General features: G+C 40.1%; 1 protein-coding gene across 1 annotated transcript in view; it reads left to right on the forward strand.

The window, feature by feature from the left end:
- Nucleotides 1–1,277: 1,277 nt before the first annotated feature.
- Nucleotides 1,278–16,361, forward strand: part of TACR1 (tachykinin receptor 1) — a 149,923-nt gene continuing 134,839 nt past the window's right edge. The window contains exon 1 of the mRNA XM_039240100.1: nucleotides 1,278–1,666. Coding sequence (XP_039096031.1) covers nucleotides 1,278–1,666 — 389 coding nt within the window. The remainder of the gene's footprint in view (nucleotides 1,667–16,361) is intronic.

Here is a 16,361-nt window from a genome sequence, read left to right on the forward strand (position 1 = left end):
GGGGAAGGTGTCCCCAAAGCGTAAAGTCTATCACTGCTTCCTCAGGGGAAGCGGCCTACCCAGAGAAAGGAACTAGGTTATTTGGGGATATTTCCTAAACACGTTCTCAGAAAAGTTGTTTTCCCGGACACCTGGAACTGGGCATCGTTGCCTCTTCCTTCTAGGTAGCCGACAGAGAGAGCCCTGGTGCACTCGGGCTGGAGGGAGGCCCGGAGCGCAGCGCTGGCACGCCGCCACCACACTCGCCCGACTCCGACAGCCACAGGCAGGCGCCTCTGCAGAGCTGTCGCAGCGCTCCGGGCTGCTCTCCCTGGAAGTTGTTTGTCCATCACTACAGCTCTTTCGCAAATCCTTCTTTTCTCTAGTTCCAGCTGCAGACTCCGTTTGGCGCAATTACTCCGAGGCTACCTAGCGCCCCCTCGCGGAGTGCGTCCCCCCACCCACCTCCGGCTTAAAGACTCCCACAGCAGGTAGCAGCAAGAGGCGTGGTGGCTGCGTTGGTGGAGTGAGACAGTTGCCAACAGCTGGCTCAGCTGCTGCGCTGCGCACCGGGACTGGCGAGTACGCAGCCCAGGTACTGCCCCTTGCCGGTGACGTCTCTGCAGAGGGTTATAAAAACCTTGCACGCAGCCTGCCGAGGTTCTGCTAACTCCCGAGCCGAGCAGGACCCGAGCCAAAGAGGCGCCTGTGAAGCTGCGGACCGCCGCTGCGGCGGCGGCGGCGGCGGCGGCGCCAGCGCCAGCAGCAGCAGCAGCGCAGCGAAAGCAAAGGAAAAATCTCCAGCCAGATACGGGGCCCCAGAATCCTCAGAACTTTTACACGTCGCGTTGTGACGAACACCCCCTTTTGACCCCAGTCCTCCTGCAGAACAGGGCTTTGCATTTCCAGCTGCAAGCAGGGGAACAGGAGTTGCAAATAGCAGCAGGTGCAGAAAGGCGAGGGTCTCCTGCTTCCTGGAACAGTGGTCCGTGGGATTTCTTTCCTTTTCCTAGTCCCACGCAGGAGAGGCGCTATCTCCGGATTTTTGAACTCAAATGCTTCCTGAAGCTTGAAAGTGGAGGAATTCAGAGCTACGAGGAGCAGACAGACAGCGCATCGGAAAGCGTTTATCCTCTGAGTGCCAACTCTTCTGCTTGCAAGGAAAGAGTTCTGCCCAGAAAGAGCTTGCAGGCCTCCTGTCTTGGTTAAGCAGGACCCTGACCCCAGGCGTCAGCCTCAGGGCCTGCTGCAAAGACAGGGTGTGTGCAAAGAAGAGGGCTTAACCGCCTAGCAGAGGAATGGATAACGTTCTCCAGGTTGACTCAGATCTCTTCCCAAACATCTCCACCAACACTTCGGAGCCCAACCAGTTCGTGCAGCCGGCCTGGCAAATTGTCCTTTGGGCAGCTGCCTATACGGTCATCGTTGTGACCTCCGTTGTGGGCAACGTGGTGGTGATGTGGATCATCCTGGCCCACAAGCGAATGAGGACAGTGACGAACTATTTCCTGGTGAACCTGGCTTTCGCAGAGGCATCTATGGCTGCGTTCAACACGGTGGTGAACTTCACCTATGCTGTCCACAACGAATGGTATTATGGCCTGTTCTACTGCAAGTTCCACAACTTCTTCCCCATCGCTGCTGTCTTCGCCAGCATCTACTCCATGACGGCTGTGGCCTTCGATAGGTGAGCTTGCCCTTTTTGGAAAAGGGAGAAATTGTCCATACCAGTTGGCATTGCTGTGAGCTTCTGGGTTGCACTGTGCCTGGTTCAGTGGAGACTGGTCACCTGGACCCTGCGGTTATTATTGACAGCTAGTTGAATCAGTTGTTGATCTTATCTCATCATTTTCTTTTCTATATTCTCTTTCCTTTTGTCCCTCTTTTCACTCATTGTGAGTCTTCCTTTCTTCATACATCTCCTTTTTCCTTCATTTAATCCTATTTTCTTCATCCCTTTGGCACTCATCTTCTTGATAGGTTCCTTTCAACTACTGCTTTGTTTCTTTCTGTATATTCTTCCTCTCATTTACCCTGAAAGCCTGAAGAGTCTACCCTGGCCTTGACCAAGTGCTGGCCCTTGCCTAGGGCTTTGTAAATCCCTGCAAGCCTACTATTCTCCTGGGCAGCCTCTTGGTCTCTTCCAGTTTTAAGTGTGCCTAGGTAAAATTTCTCATTTTTCACTTTTTCCTGAAGATTCAGGGACTTTCTGCTCCCACCTCAGCTCTCCAATATTATATCTATGGGAAGAACATTTCATTAGAATCATAAAATACTCAGGATTCTAATTCAGCTCCATCTATGCTGCTTGGAGCTCTCATTCAGCAATGAGATGCAGCTAGACTGTTCGTCAGGAACTCCACAAATAAGGACCCAGGGAGCTTACCCAGGAGTTTTTCTAAATTTCTCTTGTCATGTAAGGTCAATGTTTTTAACCTGTATCCACAGAGAAACGTGCTTGGCAAAGGCAATTGAAAACTCTTTCCTGCACCCAACTAGGGTTTCAGAAGCTGATTGAAAAGGAAAATGTTGGCATTTTCAAACACTAGGGCTAGCGTTCTGGAACGAATGGCTCCTCAGGTGGCAGGATGGAAAATCCATTAGTAGAGCACATCTTCCTCTGTAGTGACATTTTTGTGAGTGTTATAGGCCTGTAATGTGTTTACCTATGTGTGCACAAATATTCAATGCTTATCTGGGATGGGGAAGTATATTTAAAACACCTGCCATTATGACTTTAAAATGGGTTCTTTGGATGGCCTTACTGAGATCAATGAATTATGAGAAACCGAAAGAAGGACCTAGGAGATAAATCCCCCCTAAAATTCCCAAACCACTAAATTATTTTAGCATAAAGATTGTTCATGATTTGCAATTGATTTGAGGTCTTTTTCAGCTTCTGTAGTCAATGAACACTTTAAAATCAGAGAAATGTAAGAAATCAGCTTTTGAAGTGGTGTCCAAATGCTGGTTTCTAAGTTCCATGTACATCTCCTTTATGCAACTCTGTGTGTTTGGTACATTGTGTGTAAGACAGGTTGTGATGAATCAATTTATATTCTAAATGTAGAAGGTAAACCAATTACTCAAAGTGGCAGTGAAATGAGCTCTTTTGTAAATTTATCTTTTATGCTACTTTAGTGTTCAGATACTAAGTTTGTTGAAAGTGAAGTATGCCCATAAATCTTTCTGCACTGACTTGCTCCTTTAACTGCCCAGCAGACCTCTTAAATTTAGAAAACCCATAGCATGACATATGAATGAATATAGGTGCAGTGAAGCCTCGTGTGATTTCATTCAGCCTTGATGAACTTTAAATTAGAGGGAAAGTTGGTATTTTAAATGCACTTGGGCCTTGTGTGAGCTCAAGGAAGATCTGTCAGTCAGTGAGCTCCTGAGCATTCAGTAGCTGATGGAGCATCAGCAGACAGCTCTCTTGCTTCGGCTTACCGAGAAATGACATGTTCCACAGCTGTGTTCTTTCCCCATGAACTTAGAAGTCTAGGGGCAGAAGTCAGATTGGGTAGGAAGACAGATTTTAGCTGCCTTGACCTTGGCATCTCAGGCTCCATTGTTCTTTTGAGGCAAACCATAGACAGGACCCTGCCACTGCATGACAGCTGCTTAATGAGGTCAAAGGAGCCCTGGTAACTGAGCTGAGGAAAATGACAGGAGCAAGAAATGCCCCCAAGTCCCTAATGTTCAGATTCAGCCCAGGGAGATTATCAACATCATACTCAAGGTTAGAATTCAAGGTAGAGTTTGGGATTATGCTCCAGGGCTCTGTCCCCAAGCCCTTCAAGTGCTTGTTCTAATTTTCTTTGCTCAGCCTCATGAGTACAGTGAAGGTAGGTCCACTGCATGCATGGTCATCCATTCTCTCCCAAAAATGTTTTAGAAAGGAAAGGGTCTGTAAGCTGTCAGCATATTAATTATCTCTCCTTTCTCCACCAAGGCAGTGCAAACTTTAATTATCTTTTTGTATGTTCCTTGAGTTTTTAACAGATAATTTGAGTCAAGTCTTAAAAAACAAAAGCAATATGGGTTTCCTTATTATAGAATTAAACCTTTTCATTGCAAAACCTCGGGAAATATGAAGAACACATACACAAAAGTACAAATCAACCATTACATCACCATACAAAAATAACACCTATTAACATTTTAATTTCTCTTTTATGACTATTACACTACATAACTGAGGTCAGATTCTGTATAATTTTGCAGCTTACTTTTTTCCATTGATAGTAATGGAAAACATTAATAACATTTTCCCATATTATTAAAAAGTTTTCAGTAACATAATCTTATACCAATATATGAATGTGCTATTATTACTTTAACCATCCTCCTACTGTTGGGTGTTTAGGTGATTTCTAAATATTTTTGCTTTATGGTTAATACACTAATAAACATTTCTGTATGATTATTTTGTTTTGCTTTCTTGATTATTTCCTTAGGATAGATTCCCAGAAGTGGAATTACTGGGTCAAATGAAATGAATTAAGAAAAAAAAACAAAACAAAACCCTTTCCTCCTACTTTGAAGGGATTATAAACTCTACGCAAAGCAAGGAACAGGTCTGTTCTGTCTTGTTTACTTTATCTCCTCGTGACAAGGCAGAGTGCTATGCACTGAACCGTCACTACACATTTGTTAAGTGAATGAATGAACAAAATAATACATCTTCCCAAAAGAACATTTAGAAAATACATAAAATTGTAAAGAAAATGTAAAAATTATCTACCATCCCACTACTGATAATAAACCTGTTAAAATTCTAGAATGCTAGCTTACACTGGCTTTTTCTATCTGTGTTATTTATGCCACATAAATTTTTATCCATTTTTAAGGATAAAATTTTGGATCATAATAAAAAGAGTTTCAGTAGTTGCTCTTTTTGTTTCATTCCTTAACATCATCTCATGTGCATTTTCCATTTCATGAAATAGTTTGCAAAATAGGATTTTTAATCTATTAAAAATGGATGCATTATATTGAATGGCTATAATCATTTATTTTACCATTTCCCTATTTTAAGATGTACATTGTTTCCATTTTTAATAATTACAAGTATCCTAGACTTAAATCTTTGAGAGCATTCCTTGTTCTCTCCTCAAAATAAACTCCTTCATATGGAATTGCTAGTTCACTGTCTCGGTAAACTTTGCCAAATTTCCTTCTAGAACCAAAATGTATATAGAGAGGGGAAAAAACTCTTTAGCTATAGATTGTAGTACTAATTTATTTTCTGATATCTTTCCATAGAATGGGGTATAAGACAGAGAGGGAAGGGAGGAAGGAGAGAAGAGGGAGAGGGAAGGAGAGAAAGAGAGAGAGAGAGAGAGAGAGTTTTCTTCTGAAGAAGGAATACTTATTAATTGAAGGCAATGATTATATAGAATAAAAGAGTTGCAGAGACAAATATACCTAAATAAGATCAGGCCTAATGCTAATTAAACTCCAAAACACATCAGGGATTTTACTTTTTGAAACTATACTTTTCCCACTTAAAATGAAATTTAAAAAATTTTCCCTATTACTGACTTATTCCACTTAGCATAATAAACTCTAGTTCCATCCACGTTGTTGCAAATGGCAAGATGTCATTCTTTTTGATCACCAAGTAATATTCTATTGTATATAAATATACTACATCTTTTTTATCCATTCATCAGTCAATGGACATTTGGGTTCTTTCCGTAATTTGACTATTGTTGACAGTTTTGCCTGAATTTAAATAAAAATTTAAAAAAAAGAAAAAAGTTTCCCTATAGAAAAATTAAAAGGAATGTGTGATATTTCATAAAATTGGAACTTGGGGGACACTGAGAAGGGACACCATCATTTTGCAGAAACCCATGATGTTTGTTGGTTCAGGTACTACAGCACAGCATTAAGAAGGGAGGAGGGAGGCCAGTTCCTAAGCCCCACAAGAGAGACTGTAGAGGCAAAAGGCAACCTGACTGGGAAATAAACACACAGTAACAGGAAGCTCACCAAAGCACTGGGCTGGTAACACTGCTTCTCTATCTGCAAGGGGCAGGTGTAATTTCAGCGAGTTGAAAGGAAAAGGTTTCTCACTCCTCAGACTGGTTCTGGATGTTGTGTTTGAGTGAAAGGAAGCATCTAAATTATGATGGTCTCTGAACAATATGACATATGATCAGGACCAAAAATACAGTTGCCCAGATAGGGGAAATGGTTGAAGGCAAAAGAAGGCATGAGCACTCTGCAGAGTAAAAGATGAATCAAAAGCAAAGACATGCATAAAAACTTGTGATGGTTCTGTGGTGTCTGTCCTACTCTTCCAGTCACACTCAGCTACAAGTTTAAATAGCCTGCTTCCCAGGTCTCTACCAGACCTGTAGTCTGTCCTTGAACCCCACCTTGTTGGCTAGACTTGGACCCCATTGTATATCTCAGGTCAATTCTTCACTGCCCAGAGGTCAGACATAGATTTTAGAATCCTTTGCACTAATTCAGATGAACCTTACAACCCATGACCAAGCGTTACTGAGAATGGTCATTCACTAGAAGCTTATCCATCACAACTGACCCTATCTCTTCAATTCCAGGACCTCAAATATCTGAGTTGACATGGATCAAAACTGACCTTGTTAACATCTTGGATGAGTTAATTAGGCTAAAGGATCTTTTCTGGAGAAATTCAATGCCCATCTACTCTCTGGAGCTGTCCTGCCACACTTGTCACATCCTGTCCCTACTCATGGGAGCTCCCAAGATCCTAAATGGTCAAGGACTTTGGTTTAAAAAAAAAAACTGGCAGAAATATAGGTTTAATTGAAGGAAAATGAAGAGTAATTCTCAATGTAAATGCACAAGACTTGGTTACTATTACTGATGTCAAATTAGTAAATGAATGATGATCCTGAGGTAGAAACACTCAGTTAAATCTGGACAAAGATCTTCAGTCCTTTGAAGGATAATGCCACCAGGTGCGGTGATGTTTCCTAACTCAAGGTCTCATGTCTTCCTTCAAGGGCCTTATGCTACATGTTGAGGCAAACAGAACTGATTTAGAGATAGCTACAACATAAGGTGTTAGAATGTTTTATATGATTGCACAGACAAATTCAATATGAGAGAAGAGGGAGACATTATGGCCAGCAGTGATGATTAAGGAAGACTTCAAAAAGTGGTCATTGACTTGCACCTTGAAGATTAGATAGAATTTTTTAGAGAGGATGATAAAGAAAGGTGACCTTCCAGGTAAAAGAAACTGTTTGGCAAAAGTATAGAGGCAAAAAGTTGCAAAATATTTGGGGAGACAGACTGCCTGACTTAATTGAAGTGAGTTCACAAGTAAATCAGAGAATGAATGGAGAGGTTAGCAGGAAGAAGATGAATACAATTTTTGTTGGATTTGATGTGAAAATGTAACAATTAGTTGGAAATGCCCAACAAGCAACTTCAGATATGGGACTACAGACTCAGAAGCCAGGGATGGAAATGTGGATTTAGGACTTTTCCAAACAGATGGCTTATTGGAATTTGAAAGTAAGAACATCTCTTTTATTTATACACATTTCCAGAGAAGAGACAAAGAGGCCAAAGATTCATGAGAATCAAGCATGGGGGTGGGGCGAGGGAGAGAGTGGTGATGGAAGAAGCAGAGAGGTAGTGGAGAAATCAGGATATGTGGAGTGACAAAGCTTAAGAGAGGTGACTTGTGGTTGGTTCTGTTCATCAGTGTCATTAGAATCCAAGGCTGATGAGGACATTGGTTTTGGTCATTAAAGAACATTGGTAGCTATGAAAATAGTATTAGCAGAATATGATAAGGAGAATAAAATTAGATGGCAATGAGGGGAATGCCCTCTTTCTCATCCATCCATCCATCCATCCATTACTGAACACCTACCATATACCAAGTTCTGAGGCAGTAAAACTTACATTTGCCCTTGTGCTCTCAGTCTTTGGGGATGATAAAGTCATGAATACCATTATAACCCAATGTAATTAATACCATGCTGAGGGAGTCTGGAGACAGAGGGAAGAACTGTCCTTGGGAATATTTGAAAGACTTACTTGTAAAATAAAGAAAAGGCAGAGAAGGAAGGAGTGGAATAAGGAGGACAGAAGGAGAAAAGAAACAACAAAGTACAGAACAAACAATGTGGAGTTTGTATTTTTTAAATTAATTTCAAGAATACTTGACTGGGAATTATAATGATTTATAAGTGTTTGTCACTTGGACACTAGAAAAGAGATTTCGTGTTAATAAAATTCATAATGATACTTTATGGTTCCATGCTCTCTAATCCATTGTCTCATCTAATCCATTGTCTCATCTAATCCTCAATAGCAATGGAGATTCTATTTCTGCCTTTGAAATTTTTTTAATGTTTTATTTATTTCTGAGAGAGAGACACAGAGCATGAGCAGGGGAGGGTCAGAGAGAGAGGAAGACACAATCCGAAGCAGGCTCCAGGCTTTGAGCTAGCTGTCAGCACAGAGCCCAACGCGAGGCTCAAACCAATGAACCATGAGATAATGACCTTGACCTGAGCTGAAGTCCAATACTTAACCAACTGAGTCACTCAGGCGCCCCTATTTCTGCCTTTGAAAGAGTATTAGAAACTATTTATTTTAGCATTGTCCTCTCACTCTTTACTCCCTCCTGGCTTGGAGACCCATGCAATTTGCATTCCTGTGCCTTAGACATCTGCCTACATACTCGCACTCAAGGTGGCTTTTGGAGGATATATCATCAAAAGAAAGCTGTCATTGAAGGCTGAAAAGCAACATAAGGGTCCTACTGTTCCAGAGAGGATGTTAGAGACTTTTGATAATTTTATTCTGAAACAAAAATTCAACCCCACAACCTTCTAGACAGGGCCATTATGAGAATATCAAATTCTGCTTAAATATTTTACTCAATCTGTCTCATTTGTTAAACACATCCCATTTTGATTCATTACAAAATTATTCCTTTTGTTTAACTGAAATCTGCTTTTGATTATGGGCTGCTCCTACTAATATAATGCCTCTTCTATGTGGCAGTCTTTTAGATATATCTCTCCTGAAGCTTTTCCATCCCTGGTTAACTGCCCTTCATCTCTCCATCCTTCTTAGTCTCTACTGGCTATTCCCATTTGTTGCTGGGCCTCTTAACTAACAGGTTAACTAATAACCAGAACTGCGCACTCCCCTATTAACATTACTCTGTCTGGTTTCACCTGTTATAGGGCTGGCATCCTACCTGGTTACTTTGTCCTCTTAGACTTAGCACAAGTACCAACTGCACTCTGCCTGAAAGTCTCAATGAAGTATCCTTCTTACCTATTCCCATGTTATTTATACAATTGTCTGTAACGTGTTGGTCTCTCCTATACCTCCCTGCCTGCTAGATTACAAGCATCATGAAAACAGGGACACTTTATACCTGTTCCCAGCAGCTATCCCATTCCAGGATACAGAGTAGGTATTCATTACAGTGTGTGAATAGTGGTTGACTTGACTGTATCTCTATTCTACACACATCAGCCAAAATCTGGAAACCAGACCAAATGCATCAGGCAGACCTCAAACACACCTACGATTCTGTTCCTTGAAGGAAAATAAAAATTGGGTCAATTGTATGCCTACAATGAAATTTTGCTACACTATAGAATGCTTGGTTCAGAACACCTGTTCGAACCTATTCTAGAATAACTAAGTATTCTAATTCACACTTGCCTCATCCACATTTCACTTGACTGGGCCCCATTGGATTCCTAACCCATACCCTGTCCCCAGTAGATACTGCACCCCAGGAGAACACCAAGGGAGGTATTTATCATTTCTATCTTACCTCCAGTGTATCCAGGAATACTGGAAACTCAGATTATTTCATGGACCCTTCTGAGAGCCAACTGTTGTCAGCCCCTTAGCTTTTTCTCTAATACCCCTATTAGCAACAGGAAGTGTACTCTCTGCTTTACCTGTCCTCTCTGAGTCAGAACAAGCAGAAGCCTAACCTCCAGTTAGCACTCCAAGTCCTAGATCCATAGCAGTTATCTGAACAGCTAGTCCCTACTATATTAAGTACCACGGACACAGGAAAATTCCAGTAGAGAGCCTGATAAAGTCATAGACCTGGAGGACAGACTGAGGAACTGGCTTATATTACCAAAACTTCTTCTCTTGCTACCTTGAGAAACTATTATTCCAACTCATTGGGAGGGGAGATATGAGGCTCCATAGATGAGGAATCCCCAGGGATGAAGAGATACTTTAGTGATGTCCTAAGACATAAATCTCAGCTTGAGTACTAATGAAGTGTATGAAGCTCTAGGAATTCTATCTAAGCAGACCTGAGCCTGATGCCTTCCTCCTCGCTTTTATAATTCTTTACTTGATCTACTTTCCAATTCAGTTTTATCACTATATTTAATATTTGTGACACTCTACATAATGGCCTTGTATGTGTTTTGTATAAGAATGTCCTTTAACAACATTACATCTAACCTTTGATAATGCAGTTTAGTAAAGAGCACAGGCTATGGTCCCCAGCCATGCTATGTGAATGTAGGCAAGACACTTAACCTCTCTGGGCCTCAGTTTTCCCATCTGACAAAAGGGATATAATAAAAGTTACCTTGTAGAGTATTGTTTCAGGGAGAGAGGGGGAAAGGGAAAGTATGGAAATGCATGGAAAGTTCCTGATCCATTGTCTGAAATCCAGTAAGAGCTCAGTTAATGGTTATATTGTGATCTATTATAAACCCTGACATGCCATTGGGTATGTAGAACTCCTTCTACATCAGGAATAACAGTAACAGGGTGAAGCATTTATATCCCTGCCTAAATTATAGTTTAAAATCCTCCTAATCCTACCAGAAGCCTAACATGTGGATATTGTATATCACAGTTCAGAAAAACTAAATCATTTTCATTTATACCATCTCCAAAACCACACATTCACTTCCCACATCCTGTGTGTCACAGAGTCATGACCCTCACATAGAGCAACATTTGACCGTGTAATGTCTGAGGGAAAAATGTCTATTGTCATAGTTAAAAACAAACAAACAAACAAACAAAACCCCAAAAACCAAAACCAAAACCAGAAAAAACCCTCCTACAGCTGCATGTGTTTTAGTTGATATTCAATTTCTTAAAATTGTGTTTCTTTAGCCTTTGAACACATCTTACAAATCTTGGAGGTTTTGCTATAAATCTAGTTAAAGTGTTAAACATTCATTTTCCCTTGTATTTTGACTAATATTCAGTTAGCTCTTAAACATGAGATGGAGTACTTCCTCCTAAATATTTTAACATTTTCTAATTTAATCAAATAATCTTACATATTTCCAATTAGTCAAAAATTTTTGCAAACTTAAAAATCAAATAATCTTAAAAATGTAAACTGTACTTATAAAGTTGATTATTAAGTTCTCTTAAATATTTCAAATGTAACACACAAATTTAATACATCCCATTTTCTTAGAACTTCAAATCCCTAACAGGATGACTTATAAGTAGGAGAAACAAAATCTTTCTCAGCACTCACATAGTTCTGGTAAATCTAATAAATCAAAACTTCTAAATTTAGTGTATTAAATTCTCTTAAAGCATTTCAACCTCCTAAGAATTGAACTTACAAGCTCAATAAATGAGGTTCTTATGAGCCTCTAAATATTGACTACAAAATTAATTAGTTAAATCCTCCTAAGTATTTCAATTAAAATTATAAATCTGGTGAGTCAAATTCTCTAATATATTAGATTCTCATTTCTAACATAGTAACAACAAATCACACACAACTAACATTCCAATCAGAAAATTCACTACCACACATACACTTCTTATATAGAAACACCATTTCTTCATTGTCAATTTGATTTTACAAAATGCCTTTCCTGGGTTACAAAGTTACACAAGCAGCAGTGGCAGAATCATCTTCTCCATTAGGGGCCTCGGAAGCGATGGAGATCAGAATCCAGGTGTGTCTTTCAGGAGCCCAAACCCTGAGCCCTTCTCATGGTGGAGCTCTGCCTTCTCAGTGCCCTAAGAAGCCACCCACACCTTACCACTGCAATCGAATAGTTCAATGTGCCCTGCATCTCCTTGGCTTCCTTCAAGTGTTACCCTTCTCCAATTTTCATGTTAACATTTTATCATCTGAATTACATACATAGAATCGTGCAGAACTTCATCCCACCCCAAATTTGCATTCAGTCACTTTGCTACCTGAGTAGAATTAGCTACATTCCATACCCTCTTATGTTTTTACCTTCTTAATAGACCGCCATTCATTCCAGACTGGCTCATTGCCATGGATAAAGTAACCAAAAAATCACCACCTGTCCTGGGTCTTCCAGTTTCTTTTTTGAGACTTTGAGATCATGAAAAGTGTGTGCCAGAATTCTTCTGGGTGTATCCTGTTTCTTCATAAATCATGAATCATCAAAAACTGTGGGCGCCTGGGTGGCTTAGTTGGTTAAGTGTCCAACTTCAGCTCAGGTCATGATCTCACGGTTTGTGAGTTCAAGCCCTCTGTTGGGCTCTGTGCTGACAGCTAGGAGCCTGGAGCCTGCTTCGGATTCTGTGTCCCCCTCTCTCTCTGCTCCTTCGCCACTCGCATTCTGTCTCTCTCTGTCTCTCAAAAATGAATGCAAAAAAAAAAAAAAACGTTAAAATTTTTTTAAAAATGAGTAGACCTATCTTAAAAAAAAAAAAAAAAAAAGGAAGAGTAGTGCCTGTTAGTTTTGACAAACTCAGGCTGTCAGCAAGCTTCAGATCTCTGGCCAGAGACATAGTGTTCATCCTATATAGAAGGTCAACATAGCAGCTTCCATTCCTCTTGGCATGAAGTCTTCGGTGGTAAGGCCTTTCTTCTTGGAGCCTGGAAGAGAACTGGCACCCTTGAATCCTCCAATTGGATCATGAGATGTTCTTTCTTCACATGGGTTTTCCCTCTGAGGACAGACTCTCATGACTTTTTTATAGCTCTGGAAGTGCTGAGTTCCTTTCTCTTCTCCTCCTTCTTCGTGCCCTAGATTTCAGATCATAAAAAATAAGTGGTGCTCTGTTCTTATAGCTTAACTCAGTGCCCTAAGCCATATATGGACTAATAAGTATCCGCCTTCATAAATCACACTTCTGCCTGAGCTCATGCAGGAAGGGTGAGCAGTTGTGCTAGCCAGCCCTCTGCTCTGTCTTAGAGTATAGTTGAGACACTAATTTTGAAAAGTCTCATGTGCCCATTTAGCGGCATTTGAGGATATAAGGAGCATAAGCTTAAATACTCACCTTGTACGATTTATTAATTTTATTTTACTGTGGAGAAATGTCCTCTTGAGTAATTAATATGCTCTCATAAGAGGATTGTTTTGACTCTGAAAATGTTTAAACAAAAGAAAGCCCCACACAGAGCTGCAATACTCTCCTAAATAGCCCCAGGGTGTTAGGGAGGGCCTAAAAATGCCTGAATTCGTGATGGGAATTAAAGGGAAGCAGTCCTGAGGGTGAAATGCAACTAGTTACCCCACAACTTAACTGAACTCTTCAAAGAGGAACTCTTGACAATAACCGAAACACCCTGTATCCAAATCCTTAAGACCAGGTCCTTTCTCTTTCCACCTGGAATGATGAAGGGGTCTGCAAGTTAATATGTTAAATAAAGACTCAGCTAGAATATGAGCCATATCACAGTCATCAGGAGTTTTCAGTGGCCCAATTAAGGCACTGCCAACCTAAAACTAGGCAAAATGCAAAGAAGGCAAAGATATTATCCTCTTCCCTTTCTGGCCATTTCCTTCAATAATGCTCTAAGTCTGCATGAAGACACTCCCAGAGCCCGCCTCACCAATGCATGGTTCCAAATTACTGCTCCGTTCTCTTCACAGCCCAATCCAGTTTAGTAAATTCAGTTGAATCAAGAGAAGAGTAGCCAATTAAAATCATACTAAAGTGGGAATGGCCCGGGTTTCTACCTTCCAGGTCCCATTTGTTTTTGTTTTTGTTTTGTTATTTTGGTTTTTTAAAATTTTTTAATGTTTTATTTATTTCTGAGAGAGAGGGCGATACAGAATCCGAAACAGGCTCCAGGCTCTGAGCTGGCTGTCAGTACAGAGCCCGAAGCAGGGCTCGAACCCACGAACCGTGAGATCATGACCTGAGCCAAAGTAGGACACTTAACCGACTGAGCCACCCAGGCGCCCCCCATTTGTTATGTAAAATGAGACTGCATCCATTCTAATTGCATACTCCTTTCCAGCTACCTCCTCATGAGCAGGAAAGAGTATAAAGAACCAAGACAAACAGTCTTGAGGACTGAGTCATATGTGCAAGGATTGCTGGGATTTAGGTACTTCAGGGTGTCCAGAGTTTGGCTTTTACAACATGGCCCCATGTGTCTACCAAGAAGACTGCTGGGAAGCACAAGGAACTGTTGTCATGAGCCCAGATTGCTGTTGAAAGACCTTCTCCTGCCACAACTGGAACTGTCTCAGTCCAGCGATCCCTGTGAACTCTGCATTTGTGTTTAGGTGGTGAAACAAGAGTAAATTTGCTTTGTTCTTCATACTTCTTTGCAAGTAACTAATTCTCTTTAATAAATATGTAGTATCTTTGCAGCTTGGATACTGTCATCAGAAGGGTCATGGTCTGAGCCAGTCCTAAGGGTCTGGTAAGTTGGGGTTAAGGGCAGCAGGGCAGTGAAGTCCTGTTTAGATGACCAAGATGATTCTTTACCTCTCCAGCATCTTCAGTGGATTTGTGTTGTTTATAATCCTGGGGTAGGGCCAGGCTTCCAAGAGCTGAGCTTTCTGCTAGCATCTGTCTGGACCCACACTTGATCTAAAGCTTGTATCCCTTTTTCTTTGTTTGTCTGTCCTTTCTTCCTTTCTCTCTACACCTGGATAAATAATCCCTTGCTTATATCCACTCAACTCCTCTTCAACAGTTTGGAAATTGCATAATTTCAATAAACGTCATGGTCTGAAAAATGAAGTTGGAGCAGAAAAAAAAAGCCATTGTGCATAAAACAATTGAAGAGTAGATTTACACAGCAATATTAAAAATGCAAAGTACTGGGGTGCCTGAGTGGCTCAGTTGGTTAAGTGTCCAACTTTGGCTCAGGTCATGATCTCACGGTTTATGAGTTTGAGCCCCGTGTCGGGCTCTGGGCTGACAGCTTGGAGCCTGGAGCCTGCTTCTGATTCTGTGTTTCCCTCTCTCTTCCCCTCTCCTGCTCATGTTCTGTCTCTCTCTCTCCCTCTCTCAAAAATAAACATTAAAAAATTTAAAAATGCAAATTACTATGATTCTGATTAAGCAAATGAGTCCAGAAGAGCTCTGAACATATTCTTTAAGGCTATTTATTTAGGTTTAAGTTTAAGCCACTTTTAAAAAATGGAATGTATTTGACATATAACACTGTGTAAAATTAAGGTATACTTATGCTGCTTTTTAAAGAAAAAGAACTGTTGAATATTATCTACACAACTGTAAATTCTCTTTTGATAACATTTAATATATATATTTCTGACACTGTAAACGATTATGTATTCACAAAGGAGAATTAGCACCTTACAGAAAATATAGTATGATGAAGAACAAAAGCAAAATCAGCCCTCATGTCACTATTGTCAATTCTTAGAAATTATTTCAGTACAGGATTTTCCCCTATGCATAGGATATTTTACATAATTATACTCCTATGGCATATTTTAAATTATTTTTAACATAATAAAGAACATTTCATGTTATTAAATGTTCTTCTAAAAGACCATGCTTCATGGCTACAAAGTATCATAATTTAAATAATCTCTCATTCTGAGGCTTTGTACTTGTTTCTAGCTTTTGCTACAATATATAATTTGTGTGATCAATATGTTCTAGCTATGCTCATATGTGTGTGTGAGTGTGTGACTATGAGGATAAATTCTTAGAAGAAAAGTTTGCTCAGAGTGCTAGACATTTAAGCTTTGGCTTCATTCTGCTTGCTTACTTCAGAAAGCTTTAGCAATTTAGTAACATGAATCAGAATATACAGACCATTACATAAAAGCAATTTCAGAAATATCCTTTCCTGTTTAAAAGATTTAAAATGTTATTTATGTTTGCATTTTTTACTAGGGAGGCTGAATATCTTTGTATATTTGTTATTCTTTTACATTTTACTTTTTTATGAGTAACCTATTCATAAAATAGCAAAATTGGAAAATTTTAAAGCTAAATCTTTATTTTTAAGTTACATAACGAATTGCAGGAACTGTGTTAAGGATTCAACCTTTTTTTTTATTGCCTAATTTCCTAGTTTTCAGCTGTTGTAGAACTCCTAGACTAGAGAATATTCTGTCGTATGCTTTGTTCTATTAGTACACTGCTAGATTTGCTTACTAATATTTTATTTATATTTTTTTACTCTT

This window comes from Hyaena hyaena, unplaced genomic scaffold, assembly GCF_003009895.1.
Source record: "Hyaena hyaena isolate Hyena2069 unplaced genomic scaffold, ASM300989v1 scaffold_168, whole genome shotgun sequence".
In the NCBI taxonomy this organism is placed as follows: Eukaryota; Metazoa; Chordata; class Mammalia; order Carnivora; family Hyaenidae; genus Hyaena; species Hyaena hyaena.